General features: G+C 28.0%; 1 protein-coding gene and 7 non-coding genes across 8 annotated transcripts; 7 read left to right on the forward strand and 1 right to left on the reverse strand.

Annotated features, from left to right (window-relative positions):
• The first annotated feature begins 1,201 nt into the window (after window positions 1–1,201).
• Phum_PHUM077440 lies at window positions 1,202–1,273 on the forward strand. The gene has a single exon. It is a non-coding gene; the product is annotated as a tRNA-Gln (tRNA).
• Window positions 1,274–1,426: 153 nt separating this feature from the next.
• On the forward strand, window positions 1,427–1,498 carry Phum_PHUM077450. Its single transcript has one exon. It is a non-coding gene; the product is annotated as a tRNA-Gln (tRNA).
• Window positions 1,499–1,653: 155 nt separating this feature from the next.
• Phum_PHUM077460 lies at window positions 1,654–1,725 on the forward strand. The gene has a single exon. It is a non-coding gene; the product is annotated as a tRNA-Gln (tRNA).
• Window positions 1,726–1,841: 116 nt separating this feature from the next.
• Phum_PHUM077470 lies at window positions 1,842–1,913 on the forward strand. Its single transcript has one exon. It is a non-coding gene; the product is annotated as a tRNA-Gln (tRNA).
• Window positions 1,914–2,024: 111 nt separating this feature from the next.
• On the forward strand, window positions 2,025–2,096 carry Phum_PHUM077480. The gene has a single exon. It is a non-coding gene; the product is annotated as a tRNA-Gln (tRNA).
• A 111-nt stretch (window positions 2,097–2,207) lies between these two features.
• On the forward strand, window positions 2,208–2,279 carry Phum_PHUM077490. Its single transcript has one exon. It is a non-coding gene; the product is annotated as a tRNA-Gln (tRNA).
• Window positions 2,280–2,398: 119 nt separating this feature from the next.
• Window positions 2,399–2,470, forward strand: Phum_PHUM077500. Its single transcript has one exon. It is a non-coding gene; the product is annotated as a tRNA-Gln (tRNA).
• A 9,328-nt stretch (window positions 2,471–11,798) lies between these two features.
• Phum_PHUM077510 (uncharacterized protein) lies at window positions 11,799–12,293 on the reverse strand (the record flags this gene model as incomplete). The annotated part of the gene is made up of 2 exons (XM_002423618.1): window positions 11,799–11,883; window positions 12,223–12,293. The coding sequence occupies 2 exons, from the start codon at window positions 12,291–12,293 to the stop codon at window positions 11,799–11,801; spliced, it is 156 nt and encodes a 51-aa protein (XP_002423663.1).
• Window positions 12,294–12,535: the final 242 nt, after the last annotated feature.

The raw sequence follows: 12,535 nt of genomic DNA on the forward strand, positions 1-12,535 counted from the left end.
ATAGCAAAACTCGTATCGAATTTTCATTTATTTATACGTATACGTATATATAAATACAAGAATGAATATTTTATTTTCGATTTATCCTATAAAAACAAATTTGTTTTCTGACGTAGAGCAAATATTATCCGTTTCAATTAAATTTTGAGTGTTTGCGTTTAAATGAAAATTAGAAAGAGACAAACGTTAACAGGAAGTAAAGTCACATAAAAAAAATTTTTTTTCATTTTCAATTAATTTTTAAATTTAATTTAATTATTGCAATTTAAAAATTATTTATATTTATTATTTTAAATCTCTCGATATTTACAAAAGTTTCAAATTTTTTAATGAAACGACGGCCATTTTTAATTTTAAATCTCATTAGATTCAGATCTCGCGTGTGATGTTGCTGCCAAACCTTTTTATAACCGAATTCCTGCTGTTATCTACCTGCTCGTCGCGTAATCAATTATACATATTTATAAAGATTTGTAGGTGAGAATTAAAAAAAAAAAAAAAAATTAAATGAAAAGTCAATGAAACGGCCAATAAGCTCCTGGAAATTTTCCAAATTATTTTAATGAAAAAAAAAAAAAAACATATTAAAACGAAACGAAAATGAAAATGAATAAACAAATATGGCGATAAATTATTCGCCAAAAACGATTAACGAAAAAGGAAAAAGAGGAAATTTTTTTTTTTTTTGGGGATGGTTTTTGTTTTCCGTTTTGGATACCGTATTTTTTTTTTACGTGAGGGAGAGAGACAGAGAGAGAGAGAAAACAAAGAATAAGCTAGAAAAAGCTAAAAAATAAGAAAATTTTTGCATGAAATGGGATATGAGATATTATTGATTTGAGAATGGATAGTAATTGAACGTCGTTTAGGTACCAAAGGTACGAAAGGTTATTTGAATTTGGAAATTTTAAAAATTACATTGCAAAATTATTAGAAAAAAGAAAAAAAAATTTGAATCGTGCGTCTCGTTCTCACACCTGCTCACATATCGTGTCAAAAGGAGGAAAAAATAAAAACGAGTAAACGTTACCGATACGGATAATTGATTTTACCTAATTGATTTAAGATAAATATTTATTTGTTTTTGTTATTATTTAAAATTGACGTCACAAATTGAAACTAATAATTCACGTTTTTTAATTAAGATAATGCATTTACGGTTATAAGCATTTGAAAAATATGAAACTTAAACCTTTCGTCGGGTTCCATGGTGTAATGGTTAGCACTCTGGACTTTGAATCCAGCGATCTGAGTTCAATTCTCGGTGGAACCTGTTTAATACTTTTTTGTTACTGTTCCCTATGTCATAGGCTCTTACATAGGGTCGAAACTGTGTGTTTTTAGGTATAGAAAATTCATTTACTTATTTTTCGTCTTAGCTGACTCGGCAATACATGAGTCCCATTGATTTCAGCAGTAGTCAACAGGTTCCATGGTGTAATGGTTAGCACTCTGGACTTTGAATCCAGCGATCTGAGTTCAATTCTCGGTGACACCTGTACAAATTCTTTTTGTTAACTGATCGTTAAACAGTGGCCTATTAAGTAGGCTCTGCCTTAGGCAATTTTTAGGTTTAACTTATTTATTTACTTATTTTTCGTCTTAGCTGACACAGCAATACATCGGTTTCATTGATTTCAGCAATAGTCATCGGGTTCCATGGTGTAATGGTTAGCACTCTGGACTTTGAATCCAGCGATCTGAGTTCAATTCTCGGTGGAACCTGAACAAATTTTTTTTGCTATCGATCGTGGTTTTATAAGCGATAGGTTAGTAATTTCTTTCATGTTCGTATTGTCACTGTAACACATCGGTGTTGTCAGTTTCAGCAATAGACATCGGGTTCCATGGTGTAATGGTTAGCACTCTGGACTTTGAATCCAGCGATCTGAGTTCAATTCTCGGTGGAACCTGTTCAATACTTTTTTGCTGCCCAGAGCCCAATATTTTACTTTCATATTTTATTTCACGTTTTTACTGCCACGACAACACATCGGTGTTGTCAGTTTCAGCAGTAAACATCGGGTTCCATGGTGTAATGGTTAGCACTCTGGACTTTGAATCCAGCGATCTGAGTTCAATTCTCGGTGGAACCTGTTCAATACTTTTTTGCTGCCCAGAGCCCAATATTTTACTTTCATATTTTATTTCACGTTTTTACTGCCACGACAACACATCGGTGTTGTCAGTTTCAGCAGTAAACATCGGGTTCCATGGTGTAATGGTTAGCACTCTGGACTTTGAATCCAGCGATCTGAGTTCAATTCTCGGTGGAACCTGTACAAATTCTTTTTGCTGCTCGCTGTGTTACAGCCGAACATTTCAGGTTCATATTTTATTTCGCGTCGTTACTGATACAGCAACACATCGCTGCCGTCAAAGTCAGCAATACTCATCGGGTTCCATGGTGTAATGGTTAGCACTCTGGACTTTGAATCCAGCGATCTGAGTTCAATTCTCGGTGGAACCTGAGTAAAATCTTTTTGATTTTTTTGAAATGTTTTTATTTCTAAAAATATAAACACTAATTGCTGTACACGTATTCTCAACCGATCCCTTAATAAATTTCATTTTAGAAATTTTTGTAAATTTACTATAGTACTTTTTACGATTACAGAAATCGCATAGTTAGATTTGCGGAATGCTGCATACCAAGTAATATTTAATAAAGTTTGCCATTTTTATATAAAAAAATATTAAGATAAAAATGAATAATAAAAAAACTATTTGCTGGTTTCCGCCACAAAAAAAAAAGAATTAAATTACGGAAGGGAAAAAAATAACGACCGATCCGAACGCATAATTTAAATAAATAAATTTAAACATTTTAAAAAATTAAAAAAAAATTAAATAAATAAAAACGTCGTTTTTATTTTTTTTATTTGCACAACCCAATAGATTTACATTAATTACATAAATGAAGTTCAAAATTATAATTATTCATTTTTCCATCTCTCTCTTTTTTTCTCTTCCGATTTTTCTCTCCATAAAAAAAACCAAAAAATTCCATTCCACTTCGCATTTCAATAAAAGTTCAATAAAATCAAAACGTAATAATAATAATAATAATGGTAATAATAACAACGATAATAAAAAACATCGTCTTCATTATTAAACGTTGAATTTTCAATTTAAAAAAAAAATAATGATAATAATAATAAAGACCGAATCAATTTGGTAAAACGATTTCACAAATCAATCATTTAATAATAATAAAAATAAAAAAAAGCAAACAAACAAACAAACAAGCGGGCGAATTAAAAAAAAAATAAAAGAGAAAAATAATAAATTAAAAAAAAAAAACAAATAAAAGCTCCAACGTCAAAAAAAAAAAAAACTCATCACTTCGTGGCACGAAACAACATACGCTCACACACGCACAAACACACGCATTTATTTAAAAAAAAAAAAAAAACCCGCGTAATTAAGCTCGCGGCTATAAACATAATTTCATCCCTTAAAATAAAAAATGAAAATAAATAAATAAAAAACCTAAACCAAATGAGAATAAAAAAAATTTATTTTCTAAAAGAAACCAAAGAAAATTCACTGAATGCTGAGAGGAAAAAAAAAATGAATTCGTGTTAGAGAGAGAGAGAGAAAGAGAAAGAGGAAGAAGAAGGAAAGAGAGAGGGGAGAGTAAAAAAAAAAAAAAAAAAAAAACAAAAAACTTGGTTTTCAATAAAACCAAAAGAGCCTAAAACTTTAATGCTTCACGTCAGTTAGTTTTTGAAATCATTAATTTTTTTTTTTTTTTATTCTGTTAATTAATAATTTTTTTTTTTTTTTTAGTAATTATTAAAGAATTACGTCAACGGATTTTTAAGGGAAAACTTTTTGAAAAAGTAAAAAATGAAAAATTATTATAAATGAGATAAAAAAAAAGGAAGGGGAAAGGGGAGGAGGGGGAGTAAAAAAGAAACTGAAAGAAAATCGCCTCTTGGCAAATCGAAACGTGACGTACAAGAGAAACGATTAAAAGGGGGGAAAAAACACGATATTTTAAAAGGCTGCGTGTGTGATAAATAAGTAAATAAAAAGCAGACGACACTAATAATTTGTCTCTTGTTAACGTCACACGATGATAATTATTAAAAGACCCCTTGAACCACAATAACTTGATATATATATATATACGTAAACAAATATATATGTATAGATTGAATGAATAATTAAAACGTTTGGGGTTAAAAGAATTACTAGAAAATACGTTAAAACGTCGCCATAGCACACGCCCAAAACCTTAAAAATTTATCATTCACGCCCTTCTACCACCACCACTAGTGTTCCTACCACTACCACTACTACTGCCACCGCCACCTCTAATTAATGTTTTTTAACTAAAGTCTAATCGTGTGCTGTCTGGTCCAGAATTAACTTTCCAGATTGAGAAAACATTTACAAGGGTTGGAGGGATCATTCGGAGTCTAATTACAGCTTCCAAGGGTTCTTTTCTCTCACGCGTTGTAAATCTTTTTCACTTTATCCGAACAACCTCTCTTTCTCCCTCTCTTCCCTCTTCTCCTCTTGCTCCATTTTCACCTTTGACCTCTCTACGCAGATTCCTTGTTTTCAATTTAAAAAAAAAATAAAAAAAGGATTTTTTTCTCTTTTTCCCCCTCAAAAAAAAAAAAAGTGTTGGTCTTGTATGTAAACACTCGTTGAAAAAAAAGGTTTTTTGTTAGGGTGTGCGCGTGCGTGTGGGTGTGCGTGGGTAGATACGTTTACACTTGGCTGATAAGAAGTTAAAAATTTTTCCTTTTTTTTAACTGAATGAAAATAAAAATTAATTTTTTTTTTTAATCGAGACAATAAATTAAAGTTAATTAGAATTTTTCCAATTTGAAATTGAAGTAATCATGGAGTACCTGACACGAATGTAAAAATAATTGCGATGAAGAGAGAGAAAGGAGAAGAATGAAAGAGGGAAAGGGGGAATGAGAGAGAGTGAGAAAGAGAGAGTGGGAACGTTACAAGTATTTACGTATTTTAAATTTCTTTTTCATTTCCACAATTTTTTTTTTTTTATTCGTCACATCCCCACCCCCCATTTTTTTTCTCTTTTTCCCTTTCCTCTTCCCCTTCTACCACTTCCTCTTCATTTTTCCATTCCCTTTTCCTTTTTAAATTCTGATAAATTTAACTTTTCAAATTTCCAAAAAAAAAAATTTTTTTTTTTGTTAAATATTTACTTGTAAAACGTTATGCACACATGCTGGAATTTGCTATAAGTTCTTCTTCCTACCACCCCCCCCTCCCTTTCCCCCATCTCTCTCTCCCTCTCTCCCCTTCACTATTTTTCCTTCCTTTTCTCCCACATTCTCCTTTCTTTTTTTTTTTGACACTCTTTCCTACGGGAAAAGGTTGAAAGTTTTTTTTTAAACTTTCGCTTTCTTTCTATTTATTGATTCGTTCCAAATTTTCTATTTCCACGAAATAGAAAATTTGAACAAAAAAAAAACAAAAAAAAGCAAAAAGAATTAAATAAACATTTGAAAGTACAAGTTTTTCCTTTCAGCCGAAAACAATTTTTTGTTCCAAAAAAAAAAAAAAAAAAAAAAATTTTTTTTTTGCTTTTGCTTTTGCTTTCGGTTAAAAGCATTCAAAAATTTAAAAGGCAATAGACGGTCTTTTCCGCTTGGAAAAAGATGTATTGTGACAGAAAGATTAATTGCAATTTTTATATTAACTTTTTATATATATATATATATATATATATATATAATATAAAGCAAAAGGAAAATAAAAAAGGAAAAGAATTGTAAAAGAAAAAATAAAAGTAGTACAAACAACAAACAAACAAACGATTAAATAACGACAATCCATCGGAAAGTATCTTAAATCTTTTTCATTTTTGAAAACGATATCCCTCCTCTCCTTTTTCTCCTCCTCCTCCTCCCAAAAAAAAAGAAGAATAAAATAAAAAGAGGAGAAGGAGGGGAGGGGAAAGAAACAAAAATCATTTTCGATTTAGAAAAATTACCACCAATCGATAATTTAAAAAAAAAAAAAAACACGAAAATTCACGAACGACGATGAAGACTACTACCATTTTCTCTCTCTCTCTCTTTTTTTTGTAGGGAGAAAAAAAAAAAAAGAAAAAAATTTGACGCAAGACAGAAATTTGGCAATGGAAAAATCTAAAGTGTTCCGAAAAAGGAACCAAATTAAATCATAGAGAAATATGGGTTTCCTTTGCCGCCGGAAAAAGGAAGAAAATAGTTTTTGTGAAACATTACTTTTTTTTTTTTAAAAAAAAAAAAGAGAATAACCAACTTTGAATATCTTTCGAAAAATAATTGGTCGACGATATAAATTCTCAAAAAAAAAAAAAAAAAAAAAAAAAAAAATGGACAAACGAAACCCAAAATGGAGCCAAAAAAAAAAATTTTTTTTTTCCTATTTCCTTTCTTAATCTCTTTTGTCTTTGTAATTTTCGAACGATAAAAACGAAATCGAAAATTCGAAAAATTTGTTTTCCACTCACAAAAGAATCATTTCGTCCACGTTTGATTCTCTCTCCGCCCCTTTCCCCTCCCGTTCGTGGCTTTAGTATTACGGATGGAAACTTTTCTTTTTCGTGGGAGAATATTTAAAAAATTTTATGTTTTACACATATCGATATATCGAATTCAAAAACATTGAAGACCAACGATACCTTTTTTACTGATAAAAAAGAGAGAGAGAGAAACTAATTTTGATTAATATTTTATATTTTCGAATGATACCACAACGTTTTTAGAAATTTTTAGAAATCTTTCGGGGCACTAAAAACCTTTGGATAATTTAAATGGAAAAAAAAAATTAATTTATTTTTCCCCTTAAAAAAAAAAATAAACTAATAATATACAGTGTCAAAATCAAATGTTCGTTTTACGTTAAAAACAAAAAGGAAAGAGAATTTAAAAAGGAAAATGAGAAAAAGAGAAAGAGAGAGAAATGAGGGTAGAAAAAGGGAGAGAGATAGAGAGAGAGAGAAAAAAAATCAAATTTAAAACTTTTTTTCTTTTTTTCTTTTTTTTTTTTTATTAATTTATTTTTTGCCATTGTGGAATAATGCTTATCACTGAAGCAATTTTTTTTTTCTCCTTCCACGTCGTTTTTTTTTTTTTTTTTGAAGAAAACAAAATAAAATACACATTATTAATAATAATAATAATAATAATGAAAAAAATAACGAAATAAAGTAGAAAAAAAAAAAAGAAATTTGCGAATGGAAATGATGTTATCATTAATATTATTATTAACATTATTATTATTATTATTATTATTATTATTATTAATAAGGGAGCTTAAGACGGAATGGAAAGAGGGTTAAGGAGTAGGCGAGGTGAGGAGGGGAGAGGAGGGAAAGGCGGACGAAACGAAAAAGAATAAGATGAATAAAAAAAAAAAATGAAAGTTCAGACACGAGAATATTTTTTTTTTTTTTTTTAATTAAAATGATGACGTGGAAGAAAAAAAAAATGTCTTTAATAAGGCTAATATGTCTCAGGTTTAATTAAAGCTTCAACCGGAAATCGGAACCTTTAAATTGAAACGTTTTTATTGCCTTTTTCAATGTAATAATTTCCCTTGAAATAAAATAAAAACCTTTTTTTTTTACTTACTTACTCAGTTTTTTTTTCATTTCACCTACTTTTATTCCGCTTTTTTCTTATTTCCTCCTCGTTCCTCCCTTTATCCTCCCCTCTCCCTCTCTCTCTCTCTTTCTCCCTCCTACTTCATTTAATTTTTAATAATTTTTTTTTATCAAAATTAAAAAAAAAACTCACTTTTTACCTCTTTCGCTTTTCGTCTACTACCTCAAATTTTCTTATTTTCATTTCGCGCGAAAATTCAAACTTATTATTATTATTATTTTCATCCCTTATAAAATTCAGGGTGTTAAACTTTACAAACAAAAAAAAAAAAATAAGGAAAAATTATGTAAAAGTGTTTGCACGAGATAAGATAAAAAATAAATCTTTTACCTTTTTCGATGGTATCTTCCTTCATACGATTTCTTCACTCGAAACTCGTTAAAAATTCTGCAAAAAAAACAAAACAATAATAATAATTATTATTATTAATTAATTAATCAGTCGTGGAAGTAGAAAAAAAAAAAAGAAAAGTGAGAATACTTAAAAAAAAAATTAGTTTTAAATAACGATTTGAAAAAAAAAATCGTATCGGATTTTTTTTTGGCAAATGTATTATAATATTATTCTTATCCTCCCACGTTTCGTTTTTCTTTTGTATTTTATTATTTTTCTAAAACCACGTCGTAATTTTATCCGGTTTTTTTTTTTAAAATTATTTTGTTTACATGTTTATGTATTCAAATATTTTCAGATTACACACATACCCCCCCCCCCCCCCCCCCCCCCAGAAACTTAAATGTTTGTCGTAACGATCGTAAATTAAATACAAAACCGTTTTAATTTGACATTTAATTTATTTATTTATTTATTTTTTTTGTTTTTTTTTTTTTTCCAGGCGGTAACGCCCCCCATTCAAATAACACGCGCATGTAAATACGCGGCAATATTTCAAAAAGGAAAAGCTGGAGAAAAAAAAAAACTGGAACGTAAAAAAAAAAAAAAAAAAAAAATTTTTATTTAATTAAATGTTGTGAGATTTCAGATTTGAGATTTGCTTTCCTTTTTCATTAACAAATATTATTATTATTATTATTCGAGAGGTTATTTGATTTCGAAACCTTTGAAATTTTTTTTTTCATATATAAATAAATTCCTTTGAATAATAATAATAATAAAATTCATGTAAATATTATTTTTTGTTTTAACAAAATCGAATGAAAAAAATTTTTTCCAGCATTTTTTTCCAGCAGCAGCAGTAGAAAAAAAAAAAAAAGAAACCCGGAAAAAGTACGAAATGGAGAATAACAAAAAAAAAAAGAAAAAAAAAAAGAATCATCCTAAACAAACAAAATCGTAATCGAAAAGCCGGCGGGACTCAAAGGAAAAAACATAAGTTTAACAGACCAAAAAATAATAATAATAATGATAATAATAATAATAATAATAATAATAATAATGATAATAATAATAATAATAATAATAATAATACGATCTCGAATTTTTTATTTTTATTTTTTTTTGTTCCACTGGTTTTTTTTTTTTTTTTTTATACTACCCCAAAAAAAATCAAAGAAAGAATGAAAACTGATTAAAAAAAAAAAAAGAAAAAGGATGAAAAATGGATGAAAGCCAAAGGAAACAAAAAAAAAAAAAAAAAGTTTCCAAATTTAAATTTTATCCGATGAGATTTTTAATTACACGATCGAAATTCAAAAAAAAAAAAAACAAATTTCCATTTTCAAAAAAAAATTTTAAGAAAAAAAAAAGGTAAGTTTCTAGTAAAATCCTTTTTCCTTTTTTCCTTTTTTTCCTTTTTTTTTTTTAAGAACCTTTCGTTAAGCTCAATCGAGTTTTACGTGAGGGTGATGGTCATGTCCATAAAATATTAAAAGGAAGAAAACCTTTTCACTCCAATCGTTCAAAAAAAATAAAAAAGGAAAAAAAAGGAAAAGAAGGAAAAAAAAAGAAAAAAAAGAAATGAAAGAAAGAACGAAAAAAGCAGATGAAAATTTTTTTTTTCTCTTAAGATTATCAAAAAATTTTCAAAAAATCAAATCTATTACCATCTTTTTTTTGGAAAAGTGAACTTTCCCGTTAGTTAAAAAATACTTGGGGGGCTGTGACGGGGAAAGAGAAAGAGGAAGAACAAAGAGGTGGGGGAAAATCACGTGACCGGAAAAAGTACTCGGAAAAAATTTTTTTTTTTTTCTCTTATTCTTCTTCTTTCCACGTTTTTTCAATCAATCATTCTTATAATTACGCACAATCAGTTGAAAATCATTTTTTAATCTTTTTTTTTTTTCAATGTTGCAAACCTTTGAAAAAAAAAAAATTTCTAATCGATCGAAATTTAAATAAAAATAAATAAATTTAAATAGAATTTTTCAAATTTTTCTCATTGAAAAAAAAAAAATTTTAATTTTCCTTTTATTTCATTCCATTTTTATGACGTAATTAAACGTTAACATCGTCCAAAGACCGTAGACAAAAGAAAAAAAAAGTGTACAGATGTTTAGAATTTTAAGGGTTAAAATGACACAATAAGCCTTTCGTTAATGTTTTCTAAAAAAAAAAAAAAAAAAAAAGTTTCATTTAAATATAAATAAATAAAACGTCAAAAAAAAAAAAAACTTTTTAAAAAAAGTTGTTGGCAACAACAAATTAAAAAATAAAACGATTGAACGATACAAATAGAACAACAACAACAAAAACTTATTTAACTTATGTTAACTAAAAACTTAACCTTAAAATATTCCAAACAATCGTAACAAACAACAACAACGACAACCACTTAAATTTTAATTAGTTTTTTTTTTTCTCCAGTATCACAACCGGACAAACAATTTAAAAAAAAACATTTAATGACTTATTTACATTTTAAACAATAATTTTTATCGATCCAGTCACACTAACAAAACATTCTTAAATGGTAGCAAAAAAACTCACACGCACGCACTCACGCACGCATTTTACGATATTTAAAAAAAAAAAACCTAAAAAAAATTTCAGAGGTGCGAAAAAAAAGGCAAACTAATAATAATAAATTTTATTTTATGTTTCATTACAAATAATAATAATAATAAAACTCAACAGGAATTTTTGTTTGTTACACCGAGCAAATGTTTTGCTAAAAAACATAATTTATATTCTTATTATTATAAATTGCGACCATTTGTATAAACAAAAATATTCATTCTTTCACCTAAAAAAAAAAAAATTTTTATTTTACGAATTTCCTAAAGTAATGCGATGTTGCCAATTTTTCAAAAAAATTTGCGTTTAATTTAAATGTTTATTTACGTCATTGTAGGTTCACGCACAAGATAGGAAAAGAGGGAAATTTGCTTCTATCACACGGTTTAAATTTAAGAAGGAGAAGAAGAAAAAAAAAAAAGTTTTAATGGAAAAAAGGGATTCGAATGTTGTAGAAAGAGGGAGGGAATGGGAGGAAAGGGGAAAGGGGAGGGGAAAAGAGGGAAAACAAAAGGTTTACTCGATCGTAAAAGCCTAACTTAAATTCAAAATAAATCAATCATCGATTTTGTTTTTTTTTTTTTTTTGTAAATTATTTTTTTAACGCGTTCACCCTTTTTTAATAAAATTTAAGGGTAGGATTTGTTTCAAAAAAAAGAGAATCGAAACCGAATGAATGAATGAAAGAATGAATGAGTGAATGAATCTTTTACGGAATTAAAATTTTCTTTTTTTTTTTTTTTAAAGGGGGAGGAAGGGAGGGTTTTTTTAAAAAAAAAAAAAAACCAAAAGGCCATTAAATGCATGTGGAAGCCTCTTCTCATTATGCTAATGATTTTTGAAATATAAGCAACAGCCTGACGCCCTTTTGTCTTGTAAAAAAAAATTTTTTTTATTTTATATTTTTTTTTTTTACGAGTTATCATCATCCCCTAATCATCCCCCTTATAATCGACATCATTATCATTATCATTATCATTATCGTCATCACTTTTTATAAAAACAAAAAATTTTTTTAATCGATTTCCTTCTTTTTTTTTTTCTACCGGTCCTAAGTGCGAAACTACTTTTCCAACCGCGTTTTTTTTTCCTATTATCAAAAAGACAAACGCGACTTTGCGTGTTTGTTACAATAAAATCAAACAATAAAATACAAACAATCAAAGCGTTTGTTTTCGTTAAGCGAAACAAACAAATCGGTCATCGTGACTCGAAGTAGGGGGGAAAAAGAAAAAAATTTCATTATTTTTTTGGCCATTTTATGTATGATTCTTTTAAAACGTCACGGGTTGTTTCATCGAATAACAAACAACAAACGGCAAACTTTCTAATAAAAACAAATAAATATTAGAAAAACAATAATAAATTCATTTCTACGTCTAATTAATTTTACCTTAAATTTAAAAACTTTTTGAAGCAATTAAATTTTTTTTTTTTTCCTATTTATTATTGTTATTCTTTTTTTACCTCTTTTCCCTTTTATCGCCTTTTCCCTCCCTCCTCCTCTCGCCTTTCTCCATCCTTTCGTTAACCTTTTTCCTTATCTACCTTGATGATAATTTAAATTTCACGTTAAATAAAATTACATTTTGATTCCGCAGAATGTTTTACTTAATTTTATGCTCGAAAAGAAAAGAAAAGAAAATTCCAAAATGTTTAAAACCACCGCACAAATGAATTTTCACCCAGTGTGACAGTTAGAGTGTTTATTTTCTTTATGTTATACTTGGTGTACATTTCCATAGGGTAAAAAAATAAAAACAATAAAAAATCACTCTCCGTTTAAAATTTATTTTACTTTTTTTCCAAATTTAAAAAAAAAATATAATTACATCATCCACTTTTCACAAATAAATTTAAAACTTTTTTATTTGGTCAATTTTAAAAACTTTTAGTGACGTAAGAGGATGATGAAATGGGGGAGAGGGAGGTAGAGAAAATAGGGTGTTAAATGCAGTAGAAAGAAAACAAAAAAAAGA

Source organism: Pediculus humanus, genomic scaffold (genome assembly GCF_000006295.1).
Source record: "Pediculus humanus corporis 1103172107427 genomic scaffold, whole genome shotgun sequence".
Lineage (NCBI taxonomy): Eukaryota > Metazoa > Arthropoda > Insecta > Psocodea > Pediculidae > Pediculus > Pediculus humanus.